Source organism: Notothenia coriiceps, unplaced genomic scaffold (assembly GCF_000735185.1).
Source record: "Notothenia coriiceps isolate Sejong01 unplaced genomic scaffold, NC01 NC01_scaffold00018628, whole genome shotgun sequence".
NCBI classification, from domain to species: Eukaryota; Metazoa; Chordata; class Actinopteri; order Perciformes; family Nototheniidae; genus Notothenia; species Notothenia coriiceps.
Window position 1 is genome coordinate 1066 of NW_011351329.1, and position 20557 is coordinate 21622.

Genomic DNA, 20557 nt, shown 5'->3' on the forward strand with positions numbered 1-20557 from the left:
GTCTACTATTTTTATGACCAAAGCACCTTCAAGGTATGATGAGCATAAGCAAAAGTGAAAGAATTTTTCAGAAAGTCAGCAGTTCAGAAATAAGAGCCGTACACTCAAATTGCGGCCTGAGTGCCAAGTTGAGCTTATTAAAAACAAGCCCCTGTTTAGCCTTGAATGTCTCCTAAAAAGTTATGGGTACAAAGTAATTGTTCATTTTATCTGATAAAGCCAGCTGAGTATCTCTGTATCAAACTGTGTGTCTCAAAGGTTGATATTATTGTCTACAGTGGCACCTCACAATTTCGCATCATGACAGGAAAGCCACTGTCCTGGTTACAGTTGCTAAGAGTAACATTCTCTTGTCCATGGTTACAAAGTTACAGAAAACGAGAATCTCAGAGCTATATATGGGTATATGTCTCACAGAGATGATGTCATCAACGTCTGCAGGGGCTCCCCCTTCGTTTGTGGGAATGTAAAGACATGAGTGGGTGTGTTCCTCTGAGCCGTAAAGATAGACGTCGGGCCAGCAGATAGAGATAGAAGGGTGTGTGGCTTAAAGAGAGACAGGCGGGTTTAGCTCAATGATGTGAAACAACATTTGAGAAGGAAGTTACATCAGGATCTGTATGCTCAGATAAATAGCTAAAGGGGAACTTTGCACAACTGCCGTGACTTCAAGGTGGAATGAGAAAGGACTTGACGAAAAGGCCCCGAAATAAATGCATCTGTTTCAGGGCATCAGTGTTTGACTGCACTAAAGGAAGAGACTGAGAGGGAACAAGCAACAGAGAAAGAGAGCAGGAACAGAAAACAAGACAGGCGAGAGGCTGCTTTTGTTCAGTGCTAAGACTGTTGCAGATCTTACTGAAGGCTTCCTGTGTCAGCACCATGGGAAAGTCAGGTAAGTGGAAACAGCACGCTGAGGATATGAACTCTGATTGTATAAATTTGGCCTGAGTTAGAACTTTGCCCCCATGAATTTGTGTGTGTGGGCTAGCTTGTTTACTATAGGTGTTTGTGAGCTATGCTCGGTTTGAAAAATGGGACAGAGGAAATACAAAACTGCTAAATAAATTACTTACTTATTTTCCTTTTTAATGATGCTTGCAGTGCAATACAAAATGGCTTTAACTGATCCTGACTTGCAGTAACATTCATCTTGCTGACTAGATGCTGTAAGGCAGCATTTGTGTTTGTATTGTTTTGTGGGGCTGTTTCAATGTGCCCATTGTGTGAGCACTTGAGAGATCGTGGGACTTATGAAAAGGCCAGCGAGTGATAGGCACCAGGCAGAAGGGGGGTTATGGATGACGTTTTTATACTCCATCATCTGTCATCGAGTTGTATTCACTGTCTGAGATCAGTATAGGTCTTCAGATGGTGACTCAACATTTCAGCTTGAGTATTCTGCAGCCGTGCACGAGTCTTCATGAGGCATCATGACGTCTCCTTTGTCAGATTTCTCTCTCTGGATGGCTAACCTTCCTGTCTCTCTCCTCCCTGTCCATCAGCCTCGAAGCAGTTTTCTGACGAGGTGCTGCAGTGCCATAATGAGTTCAGGAGGACACACCAGGCATCTTCACTGAAGCTGAGCAGCAAGTTGAGCAAAGAAGCCACCCGGTGGGTTAACGCACAGATCACATCAGAAACCTAATTAGCAAGGACTATGCATACCTGTCACTGTCAGACTGCTCTGGGTAACAGTGACAGTTCCAGCCTAGCCTGTCAAATAAAATAACCACTTAATATAATAAGACATTGAGGATATTTTTTGTGTGATTACAATATAATGTTGAAAGTTTATTGTGTTGATTATGTAAACGTGTTTGCTGTCAGGATAGATAGTGGCAATCTATTAGAGGGATTTCCTGGAGCATGCTTGATAGTGTAAACTTTAAGGTTAACATACATTTTGTAAACAAACTGGGATTTTTATCAGGGATTTCACCTGATAGGGTATTTTGGCCAGATCTTTATTCTTGAATTTCACCTGAGTTATCTGGTCAAACAAAGGTTGAATAATAAATGAGTAATGGGAATGTACATTGACATTACAAGCACAACAGTTGCACACCTCAGTTGAATACAGTTTATACTGAAAACAGTATATATTGAAAATAACTATGGTAGTAAATATTTAAGTTTTGAGTAGAGTTTAAAGCGCAGCACAGTTAATTTCCACGAGATGAATGGTGCTTTTACCTCTCCCTCTGTGTAAACACTAAACAGGCCTCTGCGAAGGGACTTCCTAAATGATGCAACTCTTTCAGGAAGATAGTTAAGACAATATTGACACTGTAGATTTAGAAATGAAGTTTATATTTTATTATAAAGTTTAATGAATAGAACTCAATTAAAAAAAAAACGTTCGAAAGCTAATTAGACGATATGGAAAGAGCTGGAACTTGTGTTTAATCAGAAAATCATCATTAACTCTTTTGAAGGGGAACATCCATATGGCAAGTCACATGGCAGTCACATGATAAAATAAAGAAACAATTTTGTTTCACAACATTACAATTTGTCAATTATAGTCAATACTGTCACTGCATTAACCATTTTGATATGACCTACAAGTGACTCCTTTGTCATTCTGCAACTAATAGTAATAGTATAATCCCAATATGTGCTTTTGAACAGTAATAATATCAACCCAATTACCAAAACCATGTTTAGTGGAATTGGTTTCAGTGTAGGCTTTGAAATTTTTCCCTGGATTAAAAATCTGAGAGAAGGATCTTTCACTGTGTATCTTGAAGGGAGGTGGACAGCAGTGAGCTTTAAAAACTATAGACTACTGAGGAGCTTAAATTTTAAAAAGGGATGAGATTAAAGGATATGGCATTACTCACAGACACAAGAGTGGATTATGTTGCAGGAAAAAACCATTTCAGCAGTGCTATTCATAACTTTTTTTGATTCTGTTAACAGCTATGCTGAAAGTCTGGCTAGCACACGGATCCTGAAACACAGTGCAGAGTCCAGTAAAGGGAACTTTGGAGAAAACCTGGCGTGGGCTTCCTATGACCAATCAGGTACATACAGTACATAAATACTCACCATGCTATTGATAAAACTGCATGATACTCTGTGTGCTCCTCCTGAAACACATCACTCCATACATTACATACAATGGTTTAGTCTAAGGGGCTTAAAGCAGAGTTTTCTACTCTGAGAGTGAACAGCTGGGATCTATTTCCCCTCCACTTGGCACTGAGAGCCCAGACACCATGACTCACTGCAGAAATATGTCAGCGCAGGACTGTGTGATTCATAAAACATCTCCTACAATGCTGCACTGGGTGACAAAAAGTGCAGCATTGAAATGTGCCAAGCGAGATTTGTTCCTCGAGGGTGCAGACTGCTATAGCTGTCATTGTGATCAATATGCACAACAAAGAAGGGATTGAATTGTTCATTAAGTTACACTTTATTTCATGTACGTGCAGGAAAAGATGTCACAGACCGCTGGTATGATGAAGTGAAACAGTACAACTTCAACCGTCCTGGATTCTCCTCTGGCACTGGTGAGATTTTACACGAGTGTCTGTTTGTCTGTATCACTTTCTCTCATATTTCAGCCAGTGTCAAACCTCCTCTTGCCTTACCATAACAACGCATTTAACCAATCTTAAATTCAGGAAAATTAAAGTAGTCATTAAAACTGTTCTGATATTAATATACACTGAAACAATGAACATTAGGTTAGAAAAGTTTAATTTGTACGACACTGAAACTATTACTTTAGTTTTCGATAAAGTCAGCCATTATTTATATGATTGATTAATTGTTCAAGCCATTCTTCAGAAAAATGCCAAACTTGGCTTTTAAATGTGTCATTTTAAATAATGTTCTGATGCCTAATATCCCAGAAATGAATCAAAAACTAATGAAGGGAAAAAGGTCAGTAGATTAATCAATACTGGACGGAAAATCATTTTTAGAAGCGCTGAAACAACAAAAAAACACTTAATATTTAACAGAATAGGGAGAAAAAAATGTCCTTTTAAATATTACAACAGTTATTCTCAGTTAAACCTGAGAGTGCAAGTATTAATTTAAACATCAGTATTGTGTATCTCCATATGTAGGACTAAGTGCTTAATCTTTGCAAACACATTGTATCAAACACTTCCCTAAAACATGTTTTCATTGCATCGTGACACATTTTGTTTGCATTTATCTCAATGAATCTACTTCTGGCTCTGTTTCTCCTTGATACATTCTATTTACTTGTTGTCAGTTTCTCTTTCTCTGTGCTATGTTATCCCAGGCATGGGCAATGTAAATCCCCTGTTGATGTCACACCTCAGTCAGAGTGTGGCTGTCTGACTCAGTGAGCAGCCATGAGGAAACTGAGGGGACTCACAGTCCTCTGTATCACTCCTCAGCTCACATGTCATTTCCAGTCAGGCCTAATTCCCCCAGATGTTTTCCCATTGCATCAGACTCCAGTGTGCATGAGTCTGTTTAACTTGATCACACATGAAGCACATCACTCCTACGCAGGAGCTTGTTAACAGTGATTCATATAAAGTCGCCTGGTATAGCAAAAGAAAGGAATCAAAAGTAAGCCAAGGGAGGTTTGAATTTGATGAGTGAGAGAGGAACTAAAATTCCTTAAGTCTGTCAATATTTAGAGGAACCACACTTAGCTTCTTCTACCCTGTCCTAACAGTCAGTTTTCCAGCCTGCTTTTGCTGCCTTTAATGTCTTTCTATGTCTTATTCTAGGCCATTTCACAGCAATGGTGTGGAAGAGCAGTAATAAGCTGGGAGTCGGTAAGGCCACTGCATCAGACGGCTCTTCCTTTGTGGTGGCCAGATACTTCCCCGCTGGGAACATCACTAACCAGGGACACTTTGAGAACAACGTCCTCCCTGCTCAATCTACCACCTAATGATGTCTAGCCCCAAAAGTGGACTCAAGCCCAAAGGCATTTATTCCTTTTTCCAGAAGAATCTGAAGTGCCTGCACTGAAGGACACTCAGGAGAGCACCACTTATTGCCTAGTAGAGATCCATACCAACATAATGTGGAATTTAAAAGATGAAAATAGCTTTGACTTTTATGATTTGGAAAGAGACCTCTATGATAGTGTTTAGAATGAACGAACCACTACTGTTTGGCTTTGCTAACAAAACATTTCAAGTGACTATGTGGACAGTTTATATTTCAATAACATTGCCTGTGAAAGTATTTCATTCACTAATGCCAACATTTCACACACTGATAAACATTATAGCCTCACATCTGCATTGGAGTTAGAATGGAAACCAAGTTGAATGGACATGTTTTTTTAATTTACTTGTGGTGTCATTGCTTGTAATTTAACATCATGACTCAACATGCTTGGTACGAGTTTTTCTCATGGCCATTACTTATCAAAGCAGTCCTGGGGACATTTGTTTTGTACTAGAACCAGTTTTGTAAAATACAGTTGATAAACTGTCAGAAATGCATTTAGCATCTCTCTGGGAACTCTTGTGTCATCCGTACTGTGTGACATTATACGAGATAGAAAAACAGAACCAAAGGTGAGATCTCCGTCTGGCACAGTGCTGGTTAATGTTAACTCTGTGTAATATGATAAATATAGAAACGTTTTAGTAAATGTAAGCAGTTGTATACATATTAATGAATTAATGTTTTCAAGGTTTATATTAAAGGTCTGAATCATTGTGAGATTTGCATAATCCCAAAAAGAATTAGCAGTGCAGTATTTTTTTTATATCAGTAGCACATTTTCCTTTAAAAAGCAATTACTAGAAATCTTGTTTTCCTTGCTTATTGCCTGACCCTTGGCATAATGAAATAGCAACCCAACCTTTTTTCACGTGAAGAGTTTGAGAAAAAGATAGAAAATAAGCCTTCTATGTGTTTTCAATTTCTCATATTTTAGGAAAACACAGTCCTGTTAACCCTTAACATTAGCATAAATATGAGCATAAAACTAAATACGTTATTAGTCAATTAAGATGAATTACATTTACATTTTTACCTATATTGTCACTAAGTTTGATTGAGCAGGTTCCAATTCTGTGATTAAGGTTGCTTTTTTTTTTTTCATTTGAATCCCGTGTGTCATTGTTCAGATCGAAACATTTTAAACAACTGATGGTTTTATGTATGATATGTCAACTATTTTTTGTACAGATGTATAGGTGCTAATACTGAAAATGCTGGTAGTTTTAATCCTATGCCTTTTGAATTTGAAGAATATGAAAGGCTTTACTGCTCCGTTTGTAAAAACAAGTTTCAACAAAACAAGTTTCAACAAAACATAACACTGTTACCCCTTCAGTGAAATTAATATTGCAATGCAGTCAAGAGCCCACATTGGAACCGACTTTATTTAGCAGATATTGGGGATGCAACATACAGTAGCAGCGATACAGAAGAGTCAGTGGCGTTTAGGCTTTATAGGCTGGAGGAGGGGGGTCAGGAGTAAAATCGTTCTCACCACTCACATGGTCAGCTCCTGCATGGAAAAAGGAGAGAAAGATAGAGAATGAGGTGGTTGGAGAAAAACTATCATGAATAAAAAGGTTACGTTGGAAACAAAACGTGCAACTGATTTTTCTTTCTTAAATTATAGTTATTTCTCTTTATTTCTTTGTCTATTCTCTGCTACTGAAAAGAAGAGATAAGACACTCTACATGTCACTCTGCTTGAATAAATACAATTACCTGGGAAAGTCAGAATGATAGGCTCTGTTTTCACCCTTCATCAACTTTTTATAGTGAACTAATGCAGCTCTATCTTGCTTCTTGCCCCATCATGAACCATTTTTTACTGCGTCACTTCAACAGCTCAGTCATTTCAGTGTGAGTAAATGCTGCCACCTAGTGGACATGATACTGCACCGGTTACCTACAGAACTGTGGAGGATGCTCAGTTACTGGGGAGAAACAATTCTTGTCATTTGTCCCCTGCTCTCCTGTCCTCCACCCCTCCTCCTCCATGCACTGGCTATGACTCATTATGTTGTTCACCGTCTGCCCTCCCTCTATCCTCTAAATCTTCCCTCTCTCACTCCCTCTATCTCCTTCTCCTTCCTCCTCACCATGATAGCATTCACAATGTCATTATTGTTGTGTTTCAGTGCACGGACGGCCTTGGCGCGTGACACATTGGCCTGAGCCATGACCAGCTCGATATCCCTCTGCTCGAGACCACCATCATCCACCTGATGTAGGGGGAAAAATATAGATAGGGAGGGATAGATGGAGAGATAAAGTTAACAACTAAATAAAATAGTGTACAGAGTTAATAGTGTGAACACTTTTAAGAGATTGGACAGAAAGTACCTCTTCTTCCTCTTCTTCGCTCTCCTCTTTGATGGTGAGGCTGGGAGGGACAGGTGGGGCCAAGGGAGAAGAGGTCACAGGCACCTTGAATTTCTCTGCAGCTGCCTTGTGAGCCTGCTGAGATAGGTCCTCAATCTGAGGAGAGGATTGGAGAGGTTGAGAGGCAAACCAATACATGTACCAAAGCTTGAATAAGACCAATTTAAGAAAGACCAACCTTTGCCTCTCCAAACACAATGTAGATGTCAGATGCGGGGCTTTTGAACACATCTGGTTTGGTGATGACAAACAAGATACTCTTGGACTTCCTAATGGTGATCCTGGTCACACCATGGACCGGCTTCAGACCAAGTTTAGACATAGCCTTCATACAAACACAGCAGCATAGAGAGGGAGCAAGAAGGACACAATTACATACATTTAACACTGGTGTCATATAGACTCCATCTTGATTTGTTTATTTTTATACAGTAAGGAATCCAACCTTGCGGGCCTTCTTCTCACTGCGGCTCTGCTTTGGCCGGTTTAGCCCTTCATCTGCATAGGAAATAGACTGAAAGAAAAAGCAAATATCTATTACTATATTTTTATATTCTATAACATTTTCATACATTAGTATTGCTAATATCATCACATTTGACTCGTCTTATTTTTAGGTTTCTACTGCTATTTTGCTGATGCCATACAGTTTTGTATTCTCTTGCACACACAGGAAGCTATGCATTATATGTGTTATAACAGCAGTGACAGCAATTTGATTCAAGTACAAAAAAATACATATATATAAGAGCCAAAATGTGCCATATCGATAAAGGAAGAAGGCATTTTCAATTTAATCAACTGAACTTAAAAAGCAATCTGGCCAAAGGCAGGCTATCTCTGGGTAATGCAAACATATGCTTATACACAATGATTCCCTGAATACAGAAGGCCACATTTTGTATCATATTTTTCTCAGCTTCAATACTTGATTATGATGTCAAGATCTTCTCCACATTACACAGTTCATAGGTTTTAGTCTGTAAGTCTAAGCAACAGTTGCCTCCTGATTATAAAATAATGATGTTGAGATCTTGAAAAAACTAATTTGATTTAGGGCTAACCCTAAGCCTTTTTTTCAACATAATCTAAATGCAATCCTAATTTAGTATTGAATAAAATATCAAAGATTTTAGTGATGAGTTATAATAATTTTCTCTCCTTTGCATGCCATACCTTTGACAAATAGGGTTTAAAAAATAAATGATCTGGCGTAATGGGTTCAGTAAAAAATAAGATGATTTCAGCATGAACTGTCTCACCTGGGGCTCTGATGGTCTCAGAGGCTCCGGCTCCTCCAGCTCAGGCACTGACCCCTCACTCTCGGACTCATTACAGGAAGCCAATATAGAGCCTGCAGAAAGGCATTTATTTAAAAATAATTCAAGTACATTTAAATAAAGTGAATTATATCCTTATGCCATGGAAACTAATGATCATTGTAGGAGTAATGAGGGCATTAGAGACTCTATCTCATTAATGCTTTGCTGATGAAGAGTGTTCATTACAGAAATTCATAAACTCATCTAATCAACATCAGGAAATGTAATTATCCCATGGAAAATACATTATATCGTATCTGCATAGTATGTAATTTTATTTCAGTGAACTATGATGCAGAAAATGTACATCTCTTGTGTTATCATCCGTCATCAAAGCAAAACTATAGCTATTCTGTACAATTTAACCAAATGATATTCAAACACCTTTAATATGTAACATAGAACACTGTGGATCACCTAGTGTAGAAATAGATGAGAGATATATAAAGTGACAGAATAATTGGTGAAGTGTTAAAGAGGATTCCTAGTGTTGAACCTTATTTCCCTTAGGACGTCAGAAGAAACTCACAATTGTTTTTGAAGGATAGGTCGAACTCTTCTGCAATCGTGTGGCTGTGGTTGATTGGACAGCCTGACTGTCTGTTGGACATCTGGTGGGCAGAGAAAGGCTGCATTTCCCTCTGATTGGATGGACCAGACTCTCTCCACATGGCCTCATTTCTGTTTCCTGCCACTCCTCTGGCCTGGGATCTGTGACCACGTCGAGGCAATCCACAATCATCCTCACTGTCTGTCTCCCCCTCGGCCAAGCTGGGACCTTACAGAGCACAACAATACTTGATCAGATTTGTATTACGAACCTTGCATTTGACTTGTTTACATAGATTCTTATAAGCGTGTGCTTGCCTTTTTATCTAATATGTTAGTCTATGCTTTTGCCTTTTATCTGCACTGTACATTTGCCTGCTGTGAGACGAATAAAGCATTTGTGATTCATTTTATTGTTTTAAAAATCCCAACTTTTACTGTTTACCAAACTGACTGTTACAAAAATGATGAAGGATTCCTCAGTGTGTAGTGCAAGGTGCTTTCAATCAAACAAGCGTTAATTTCTATACTCACCTCTGAATCTGTCTTGTGTGCTCCACGGGCAACCTTGCTTGATTTGTTTGTGTGGCTGGATGTTGAGATTGTTCTGAGACTGGGGACGAGAAATCGAATCTGCCACGCATGCTGAATCTAGAGTCTCAGGAGCAGGTAAAAATGACTCCTGGGTAGGCTGGGACAGGCTTGACAGCATGGCAGTGGAGAATGATGGCGGAGAGACACTTGTGCTAGATGTAGTTGATGCAGAAAAGACAACAGTGGCCTCTTTGAGGTTGTTGTTGTTGTTAGGGAGAAATTGGGGGTCAGGGGCTTGTTGTGTTTTGGTTGAGGTACAGCAAAGTGTAGGGGTGGTGTGACATTTTGACAGGGAAGGCTGATGCAGGGCTGATAGGACAGGTTGGGATTCCTGAACAGGTGTGGGAAGATCATCTTCTGGCTCTGCTGAGGCACATGGTAGAGGGGAGGAAGAGGAAACAGGAGATGGGGAGGAAGACAGTGGAGTCAGAGAGTATGATAAGGTATCATGAGCAGGTAGGCTATGGCCAGAATCTATGTTGTTGTCATTAATATCTACTGTGAATCCTCTCTGACGATCAGATAGTGGTCTATTATCAAGCACTTCCTGTTCCTGCTCTAGTTCTTGGTTCATTGCCAACACAACATTGAGGTTGTCTGGGGTATGTGTGCTAGGATTGCAGTGTCCATCGATAGGACTTCTGATATCAGGACTTGGACTGTTATCCATCTGCATCTGTGGACCAAATGTAGCTTTCTCAGTCCCAGATGTCCTTTGTTGAAAGTCCGACGGTGAAGATTTTCTGTTTGCCTTTCGGCCCTTTTTAGTTTTCGAATTGTCCGCTTCCCCCTTTAACCATCCATCTGCTGTGGCATTTAATGGAACATAAGTTTTCTTTGGATCATCGAAAGATTCAGGGCTAAAGTCAGCATGACTGCTTGGCATGGATACCTTGTTTTTGTTCTGCTTCCCTCTCCTCCCTTTCTTAGCAGTGATTGGTTTATCTGTGCAAAGTTCCCCTTTAGGGGTGTGACACGAAAGGTGCTCTGGGCAATCCTGTGTGGGAAAGGTTTTACTTTCCTTTTTGTTCTTTTGGTCTTTCTCCTCACCTCTCTTTTTTGCTTTCTCCTTTGCTTTTTCTTCCTCGTCCCCTGAGTTACTAACAACACATTGCTGTCCTGTAAAGGCATCTTTAGTCTTTGGTTCATCAACAAGTCTGTCTGTGACAGGACTGACATCATCTTTTCTTTGGCCTTCAGTCTGAGGCTTCACCATCTGTGGTCCTGGCTGAGAACCTGTAGTTTCCACCTTTTCTTGACACATTTTACATGGTCTGGGATCATTGGATTTGCATTTAGGAGTGAAGGAACCAAATGATCCACGTGGCAAAAAAAATGCTGTATCACTCTCCGGATTGATGTTCTGAACCTCTGGACTAGTGAGACTTCTTGACCTGGCTTTATCTGGTACACTGAGATGCCGATTTGTTACAGCCTCTTTCACATGAGTTTCAACTGATGAAACTGAGATGCTACAGGCACCTTCCTCTGGTTTCTGTCTTGTTTTTGAAGCTTGATTTACAGAGCTGTCTTTTTGTTCCCCTTTACCTGGATTTGTGTCAGACACCTGAGGTGGCATCTCCTCAAGAGGAATGTTAGAAACAGAGTCTCTAACACTGACACCCACACTTTGAGGTCTCACTTCCTCAGATAGAGCGTTCAGGCTTCCACACATTGCTACTTCCAAAGAATCAAACGCAGAATCATTGTTGTTGTTAGAATTCGTCCAAGCGTCTTGTATCTGTGTGAGTGTGTTATCTCCATCATTGTCTGGATTTAGGTTACTGACATCATCCTCTGGGAATCTGGAGCTTCCATCCTCCCCTCCGCCTGCTTCCGAGATTTCCTCAATGGATTTCCAACAAGCCAAGTTGGACTCTGAGGCTCCCTCTCCTACCAATTCTTCATCTGCCATTTGGTCCCTCTTTCCATACAGGCTATTGTTGTCTTCCTCATCCAGAACAGAACCCAGAACATTGTCATAGTGTTCACTCACTCCACTGATAATGTTTGGGACAACGGGCGTCTGTGTACTTTGGCCCTCTGGAGCACATGTTAACAGACCCTCTGCCTCTAACTCATACCTTTTCCCCAGAGACAGGGAGAGAGACTCTCCTGCTCCCCATACACTAAACTCAGCCCCTGGTCCTAAACCTAGACTGAACCCCAGCCCCATCCTGTCATCACACCACGCCCCAGCTCCAGGATGCAATTCCCTGCTCCCACCCTGGCTGTCTGTTTCTGAGTTTTCCCTTTTGGGTGAGATGGCTAGGGGGGAGTGTGGGGATCCAACCGCTCCCAGCACCCCCTCGTCAGTACTCAGGGTGTTTTCGCTCAGGTTCTCCTGGGCAGAGTCACTTGGGGACGGGGTCAGATTGTCAGCAAGTTCTGAGATTACCTCTGGACAGGCAGAAATAGGAATATTACTGGGACTGGGGCTTGTGTCTTTGGGGCAGGAGAGAAGAAGAACACCTTTATTCAAGTCATTGGTGGCAGAATCAATGCTTCTACTCTCCACACTCTTAGACTCAGCAGAGGCATTCCCATTCCTCTGGTCAAGCTCAGTGTCAGACTCCCTGGGGATAATTGTCCTACATAATAACTCTGGCCTTACATCTGATTTATTGGAGAAAGACTTTGACAATACACATCTACTTGCACCTACAGCCCTGTGGCTTTCTGGCTGACAATGACGAGGCTTGATGAGCAATTTGAAAGAGTCTCTTTCTGGTTCTGCTGTAGGTACCTCCCCTGAAAAATCATTGCTCTCTTGCAAATCATTATCTTTAATCTGGGGATTTCCTTTAGCCACTTCCAGAATAACTGAACTGTTAAGATCTGTTGACTCCTGAGCAGAAGCAGCAGAAGAAGAAGAAGGAAGAAGGGTGTGGAACTCAGCTACTGCATCAGCTGGAGCAAGAACAGGAGTAGAGGAAAGATTAAAATAAGAGCTTTCTCTTGGTGGCTCTACAGGGTTGGACGGACCAGAGATGTCAATCATCTCAATCTCACTACCACTCATGTACAGATTGCTGGAGGCCTCTGGTTGACAATAAACCAATTCTGAAGGATTAGTTGGTTTCTGGCAATCGCCTGGTTTGTCTTTACTGACTTGCGTGTGAGTTTTTCTTTGATCTATTCCACTGGTAGATTCTATTTTAGTAGCGGACTGCAGTTCAAGGGGTTTAGCTTCATCCAGAGCAATAGCTTCAGAAAGACAGGTGGTTTCGGGGTGATCCACGAGTTTGTCTCTGCTCAGTTGTGTGTTCAAAGGTTCAGCAGGTCCTGTTCCAGTGCTAGACCCCTGCTCAGGTTCTGTTGGAACTTCAGAATGATCGAGTGTGTCCGTTGTTGTGGGTTCTAGTGATTGTGCATGCCTCTCAGTGCTGTATAAACGTTCATCTTCCTCCCCATTATAGGAAGCAGAGTCTAATGAGTCATCTGTATCGTCTTGGAAACAGAAGGATTCGTCTAACCCCTCATTGATAGATGTCTCTGAAAGTGAATGAAGGAATGATGCTGAACTGTCCTCATCTATAGGAGCTTCCACTGCTTTGCAATCACACTTTTTATCACCCTCTTCCTGTTCTCCTTCTTCCGTTCCCTCTACTACTTTAACCTCCACCTTGGCTTCCTCACCTGCCTCGTTATGTTCCTCACTGCCATCATGTTCATTATTTTCATCAACACCTCCAGCAGCAGCATTAATGATGCAATCACCCTCTTCATAATCGTAATCATAATCATCATCATCATCCTCTTCATCATCGTCATCTTCAACATCTGCCTCCTCCTCTCCTGCTGCATAAGCATTAACATCTTTTCCTTCATTCCTGTCATTACTTTCCCCCAAATCATTCTCATCCTCTGTCGGGAAGAGGGTGATTTCCATTGAGTCAGCCTTAAAGATAAGGCTGGTGTGTAGGGGAAAGGAGAGGAGGGAGGCAGGGATCATAATATCTTCATCGGGTATACCATCAGCACATTCTTCCTGTGAGAGCATGAAAGAACTGGGACCGAACCTAGCAAAGACTCCAGGACAAAAGGCATCCAGGGGGCTGACAGGTGAGTCAGGGCTAAGGCTAGATGAGGCCATGGTCATGCTCTCGCTATCGGGAGTAAAGGCAGTTGAGGGTAGTTCTGGGTCGTCATCCATCTGTCCATAATGTTCCTCTGATATGCATGTTTCCAATTGCAGTTTCAACTCTGTTTGCATGGGTCTAGAGTACTCTGCTCTCCCTGCACCAGCCTCTGTCAGTGGGCACAGTGAGCATTCAGACTCCCCCCCATCCTCCTGGGAGTCACTGCTACGGCTGCTACTGCTCCTTATAGGAGATGCATCGTCAGTTACCCAGCAAGGGCGACAACTGTCTCTGGAAATCTTGATCTTGTCTACTTTTATAGACTCTTCCTCTTCTGCGATCACTGCCCCTGTAATACCTATCGTTGAATTCATTGCAAAACCGTCAGGACGGTACAGGCAGAAGTCTGCACGCCTTTCCTCCTCACGTTCTGGACCTACTCGTCCCTTTTCCTCCCCAACTTCATCTCCGATCTCTGATAAGGAGCCCACAAAGCAAGCCGGAGCTTCCTGTGCTTCTTCTATGAGGAGCAGATTTGGAGAAGTAGATGGAGAGGTGGAAGATGTGTAGGAGGAGGTCCAGCTGCCTCCTTCTGCCGTGATATAAGAGCCAGAGGGAGAGGTAAGAGGGGAACAGAGGTCCTCACTGTCAGAGGGAGAACCAGGGGACAGTGGGCAGACTGGAGAACCAGGATATGAGTGATGTTTCAGGTGCAAAGAACGGGAGCTCATCTTGATTGGGGTGGAAGGGGCTGTATAGTATAGGTCAGGGTCAAGAGATGAGGGCACACCCACTCGTAGTGGGTCAACAGCATAAGCTGGCTCAGAGAAGGACAAAGCAACTGGACAGCTCAGCTCAGAAAAAGAAAGGGAAGGCATTTCGTCTTGAGCAAGGGTTTGACCCTCTTCCTGGTTGTCTGTCAAATTGTCTTCTGTTTTGATTGGATCTGACGAGGATGAAGAAGAGAACAGGGGATTTTGAAGAGGGGTAGGGAGTGAACTTGGGGGCTTCGCAGGTTCTTTTTGTTGATCCTGTTGTTTCTGAGCGATTTGGACTTGGTTTTCCTCTTTGCTAGTTTCCAGCTGGGTCTCTTTTGCCTGTGCCTGGTTGTCTGAACATCTTGGAATAGCTGGCAAAGGGATAGCTTGACCTGCTGGCTCAACCAGGGGTTTCCTTTTCTGGATCTCCGTTGTTTTGAGCAGTGTCTCTTGACCCATCACTACCCTTGCATCAATGATATGTGGCTCTTGATAGTCACTCTCCACCTCAGAACCAGTCAGGACCTGGGAGTAACATAGTATACATGCAAAATAAAGTTAATATCAGTGTAAAAATGAAATGTTTAAATTGCAAACATGGTCATCGTGCAAAACACACACCTTGATCCTTTCCATCTTAACAGGGACATGGCGGCCACACGGTCCATGACCACCTAACCTTCCAGACATCCTGGCTGTGTTGCGACGGTCAGAGCCTTCAGGTTGAGGTCTTGGAGTACCAGATGAGTTAGGTGTTGCTTGAAATAATCTTGGTCCAAATGGAGAGGTGCATGATGGGAGTAGCTTCTGAGGAGTGCTGGGAGAAGGGCTAGAACCACTGTCACTAGGAGAGGAGCCACTGTCACTAGGGGTGGAGTCAGTGGACAGGTGTCTGGTCATGTCTGAAAAACAGATAAAGCAATGCAAACCGACATTTTCAATAAAAGGAAGGAGCAATTGTGAAAACTTTTTTGTATTAAGGTTTCATTGTAATTTTTTACTGTAGAAAGTAAAGACATATGTGAAAGACTACACCTTCTTTGATGTACAATAATAGACTTTTCTTCTCTACAGTTGACATTCACTTTTCCTCTCGCACACTCTCAGGAAGAGCTCCAACACATTTTACTAAAATTCCAGTCAGTAGATTAACCGAACAACTCAGCTCTGTGTGTTTTGAGGCCACTGGAAATTGTTTTAGAGTGCAAAACAAAAATCTGAAAATAAAGACTATTGCCAGGTTGTTATGGATGTGTTTTTTGATAAACCTTCTTTTAGTATTTCACTTACAGTAACTGTAAGTGGAAAAAAATGCTACTGTACAGTACAGACAATGTCTTAATGTACCTCTCGTAGTTTATATTTTTCTGTATCAACATACACAATTGCACAATTAGCCAGAGGCAAAAAGAACTGTTGTTGAATTACATCGTTCTCCGTCCTATTTTCCTACTAGACCATGCTATCATCTTCATAACTGTCATCAGGGATGGAGAAATCACTGAGATGAGAAATGACTAAGTGAATCAAAGAAACGGGATCAAGGTTGATTGGAGGGGGTTTAGTGTATGAGCAAAAAGAAGTAAACAAAAAATAGATAGAAAATCATATTTTTCATTTGTTTAGTTCCCCTGCTAATCCGTCATGATTCTTAAATGCCTGATTATTTACCACCACACAAAACTATACATTCACTGAAATATCCCTGAGGATGCAATGTAAGTTGTTTCTACATAAAGGAACAAAACCTTCATACGCTTTCAACTGGGCCATTGCCACTGTGACCTCAATCCACATGCTGATTGGCCATTTCAACACACAAGTGGCTCAGCCCTGTGCCAGTTACAAACACACACGCCTTCACTCACACACACGCCTTCACACACACACACACACACACACGCCTTCACACGCACACACACACACACACACACACACACACACACACACACACACACACACACACACACACACACACACACACACACACGCTCTGCCAGGAACCTTGATATCACTTACTAATTCACTCTCTGTTCTGTATCCCATCCTTTGTTTCACTCCCTTTCTCTCTAAACCTTTGACGTATTATCTCTGTATACATTAATATATACTTCCATCATCGGGTATATATGTGTATATATATACTGTAAAAATATGCAGCTGCCTCTCCTTGTTTCACTATTGGTTGTGACTCGGCTCCCTGCTCTCGCCTCCATGTTCTTTTTTCCTCTGCACACAGAATATCTCCTCCCTTGTGCTCTTCTGCCCTGCCTGTTGTGGTGGCAGATGCAATCATCAGCACTTAGCAGCCCTGCCTGATTGCTGCCCAATAATAAACTCTATGTGTGTTTGTTTGTTTGCTGAGTCATGCATCATAGACTAAAACCTGCCCCTAATCAGAAAGATGCATAGCATGCAACAAAGCCAATAGCGCCACTACACTTACATGAACAGCACAGTCTAATGTAGTAAATGGGTAATTGTTTTTTCATTCTGCATGGCTTTAGTGACCAAATGTAGATAAGCATATCAATAAAACATACTTATCAATGTCTGACTTATAGAAAACTTATCAAACCAACTACTATTGAACACATTCAGAAATACTATATTTTGTTTCCCCCTATATATATAGCAATGAAATCACATACAACTGCACTGTTGTAGCTTTTGTTTTGCTAGGCTGCTAAATAATCCAGTGATGTTTTTTTTCTGCTAGCATAGCTCTGTCTCTTAGCTGCAGATTCAATTCTGCGAATAATATATGGATGTCTGACTCTCTTCCTACTCTCCGGCCCAACCTAAAAGTCTCCTCTGGGAGGATGCAGTGAAATGGAGCACCTAGCTTGCTGTACAATGAGCAGGCCACAGCAGGCTGAGCAGACTGGAGCTGCGTCACAGAGGCTGCAGCGCTGGCCTGCCAGCCCCAAAGGGAGCCTCTATTACAACTAATGGTCCGATTGAACCTCGAAGAAGAGACAGCCTAATACACTTATTTGCTTTTTTTTCTCCTTTAATAAGATCCCTGTTCTTTAGTCATAAACTATCCTCTTATACGCCCCCCCTCCCCCCCCAATTCAGGCCAAGAAAGCTTAAAATAATTCTGAGCCTAAATTAAGATCAGGGTAATGATGAAGCTAAAGCAGGAATCCTTGAGAAGAAAAAAATCAACCCACTTTAAAGTATTTCCAGCAAAAAAGAGACGGTGAGTCGTGTTGCTCACAACAGTATGATAACTATATTGTGTAGATTAACTGTAAGAGACACAACATTCACAAGACTGTGCTCCAATGATGTTGATCCCACTCTGACTGTAATTTAGGGGATACTAATACAATCCTACCAAGTCCCAACATCTCATTTTCAATGACACAACATTATCTAGCTCCCTACTCTCATTTGTATTGAATAACTTATTTCATGATTTCACAATGTCAGATACACCGCAGCAACCAAGCAATAACTGATTAGATGTGTAACAAAAGCTCTTGTGCATGTGTGGTTGCGTTTGTTGGTTCCTACAGAGTGCTGCCATGCTGCTGTGTCATGTTCCTGCTGAGGCTGGGGGAAGGGACTGGGATGAGCCACTCTACGCTTACAGCTCTCACATTTGCTGGGAAGATGTGGATGGGGTGGCCCCAGGGCTAAAGATGGGGCAGCAGGAAGAAGGCTAGGGGTAAAGAGCCCAGGGTTTTAGTGGAGGAAGATGGGCCTGGGGTTCTGATGAGGACAGGTGCAGGGAGAGGGCAGATAGACATGGCTTTTGGAAGTCCATCATTTAGATAAGAGGTTGTTTGTTAATAGGGATTAAAATAATACATACAGTTGGGCAGGGATTTACAGTTTGGGTGTAGGGAAGGATGCTACTGTAATAGCTGGGAAATGGAGGGGGAGACCATGCGGTTTAGTAAGCAGGCTAACAGGCAGCTGAATCACAGCTTACTCAGATTGCACATGTCAACAGATGGACAGGAATGACCCCACATGACAGTTTCAAGCAGATAGTGCTTACATCACAGTGTGTTACTTTCACCAACACAGTATCCTTTCTCTCCAGCTAGCTCTCTCCCCTCCTGCACCAATCTATTTACCACTTCCTACTCGCTCAACACTCATCCTCTCTCCACAAATAATGTCCCTGTCTCTGTCTTCATCTGCATGCTAAAGTACCTCATTCTCCCTTCACAATCCCCAACCCCAGACCCCAGTCCTACCTGGTCCAGGGAGCCCCGTCTCCTCAGCTCCCTGCTCTGGATGTTTCTCGGTGGGGACAGATCTGTGAGAGCTCTCACCCGGCATGCTTCTTGCTGGCTCTCTTTGGTTCTGACGCAACAATAAACCACAGAGCCGGAACAGACAAGGTGAAATGGAAGAGGGAGTGAGAGAGTGAGAGTGGAGAGGGAGAAAGAAGACGAAGGGGAGGGGGGACCGGAATGCTTGGCGAACCAACACTCAGATCTACCCTGCAGCACGTGTCTGTCTATGTGTGTGTGTTTGTGTGAGACAGAATGAGATAGACAGAGTGAGAGATGGAGTATAATCTCTCTCTATTTGTGGTGCAGCACGGTGATGCTGCTGATGGGGGCGTTTGCTTTAGAGTCTCATGATCCAGTTCATCTGAATATACAGTATGTGTGTGTGTAGATTCTGAAGGGGAACTGCAGTATCCTCTCCTCATGACCACATTTCAGCTCCTCCCTTCCTCCCTCCCAATTTCCTGCCCCTCCTTCTCCTTCGATGACTGGATCTTGGGGGATGATGTCAGCAGATTTCCGCTGTAATCTCAGTGCTGCCCTCAACCTTGAAGGAAAGGACCAGTACTGCAAAAACAAGAGGACAATGGAGACATCAAGCAAAGGAGGGGGCGTCAAGGAAAATAAAACCAACATGGAGAAAGAGAAACAGAAAATATGAACAATTAAAAGGGCAGAAGCAAAACCTAGAAGTGTACTGCTAACTGTGCCATCTGCCTCCTGCTCTGATTGCATCCCCAAGGAATCAACATGGAGACCTAAGGGCGAGCTACAGCATCTGTCTCTGCTCTTCTTCACATATCCAGCCCTCTCTTATGTCATTTACTTTCATAGATCAAAAAGTCAGGGGAAAATAGACATAAAAAGAGAGAGAGGGGGCGACAGCACTGTGCTAAATGATCGGCAATGGTAGTTTCCATGGCAACCTAAAACCCATGATTCCCATGATAAAATTGCCAGCTCAGCAGAAGTGCTGCTTTGTTGGATAATGTCTAATAGCTTGGTAAACGAATATACCTGCCGTTAACTTTAGTCAAAGCAGGAACAGTAAATTTGAGCAATATCTTTAGTTACACATTAAAATACTGTTTACTTGATTTATTGAGTAGTAATACATCACCATTAAGCTATAAAAAGGAGGCAGGCTGTTCCTGCACCCTGCTATACTATCAGACAGGAGATATACTATGACCAAGGAGTTCAATACTGGAAGTGCTAGCTTAGCTTTTTGTCATCAGTCAATCAATTGATCTATGAATCCACAACTATCAGGAAGGAGGTAGGTACAATGGCCCCAGATCATGTGATGATTCATCAGCAATTCATTTTCATGTTTGTTTTTTCCTTTAACTTCTTTTGCTTCTTTGGCTTTGTATTATTCGTTGGCTCCCTCTCAGTTTGTTATTTTCCCCGGCTTGCATTTGCCAGTCTTCCTCCCTCTGCCATTAAACGGACTCTAATGTCAGGGTGCTGCTGCCCATGTTGTTGTGTAAACAGCATCAGGGGTCAGCAAAATATGTATCCGAGAAGTGTACCCATGCTGTTTCATCAAGATACGGCTGTTGCCCATAAACATATTTAATTATTTTTCAATTTCAATGTATCAAATTGTACACAGGACTTGAAGAAAATTAAACAAGAAACATGTTCAATAT

The 20557-nt window shown here is 42.1% G+C and overlaps 2 protein-coding genes across 2 annotated transcripts; one reads left to right on the forward strand and one right to left on the reverse strand.

The window, feature by feature from the left end:
* The first annotated feature begins 480 nt into the window (after positions 1-480).
* On the forward strand, positions 481-6564 carry glipr2l (GLI pathogenesis-related 2, like). Its single transcript, XM_010777796.1, has 5 exons — positions 481-895; positions 1506-1614; positions 2926-3029; positions 3444-3521; positions 4728-6564. The coding sequence occupies exons 1-5, from the start codon at positions 883-885 to the stop codon at positions 4892-4894; spliced, it is 471 nt and encodes a 156-aa protein (XP_010776098.1). The 5' UTR covers positions 481-882; the 3' UTR covers positions 4895-6564.
* On the reverse strand, positions 6329-19155 carry nacad (NAC alpha domain containing). Its single transcript, XM_010777794.1, has 10 exons — positions 18864-19155; positions 15271-15551; positions 9750-15174; positions 9196-9444; positions 8607-8698; positions 7790-7858; positions 7523-7669; positions 7306-7440; positions 7062-7184; positions 6329-6475 (listed from the first exon to the last, which is right to left on the reverse strand). The coding sequence occupies exons 1-10, from the start codon at positions 18946-18948 to the stop codon at positions 6461-6463; spliced, it is 6621 nt and encodes a 2206-aa protein (XP_010776096.1). The 5' UTR covers positions 18949-19155; the 3' UTR covers positions 6329-6460.
* Positions 19156-20557: the final 1402 nt, after the last annotated feature.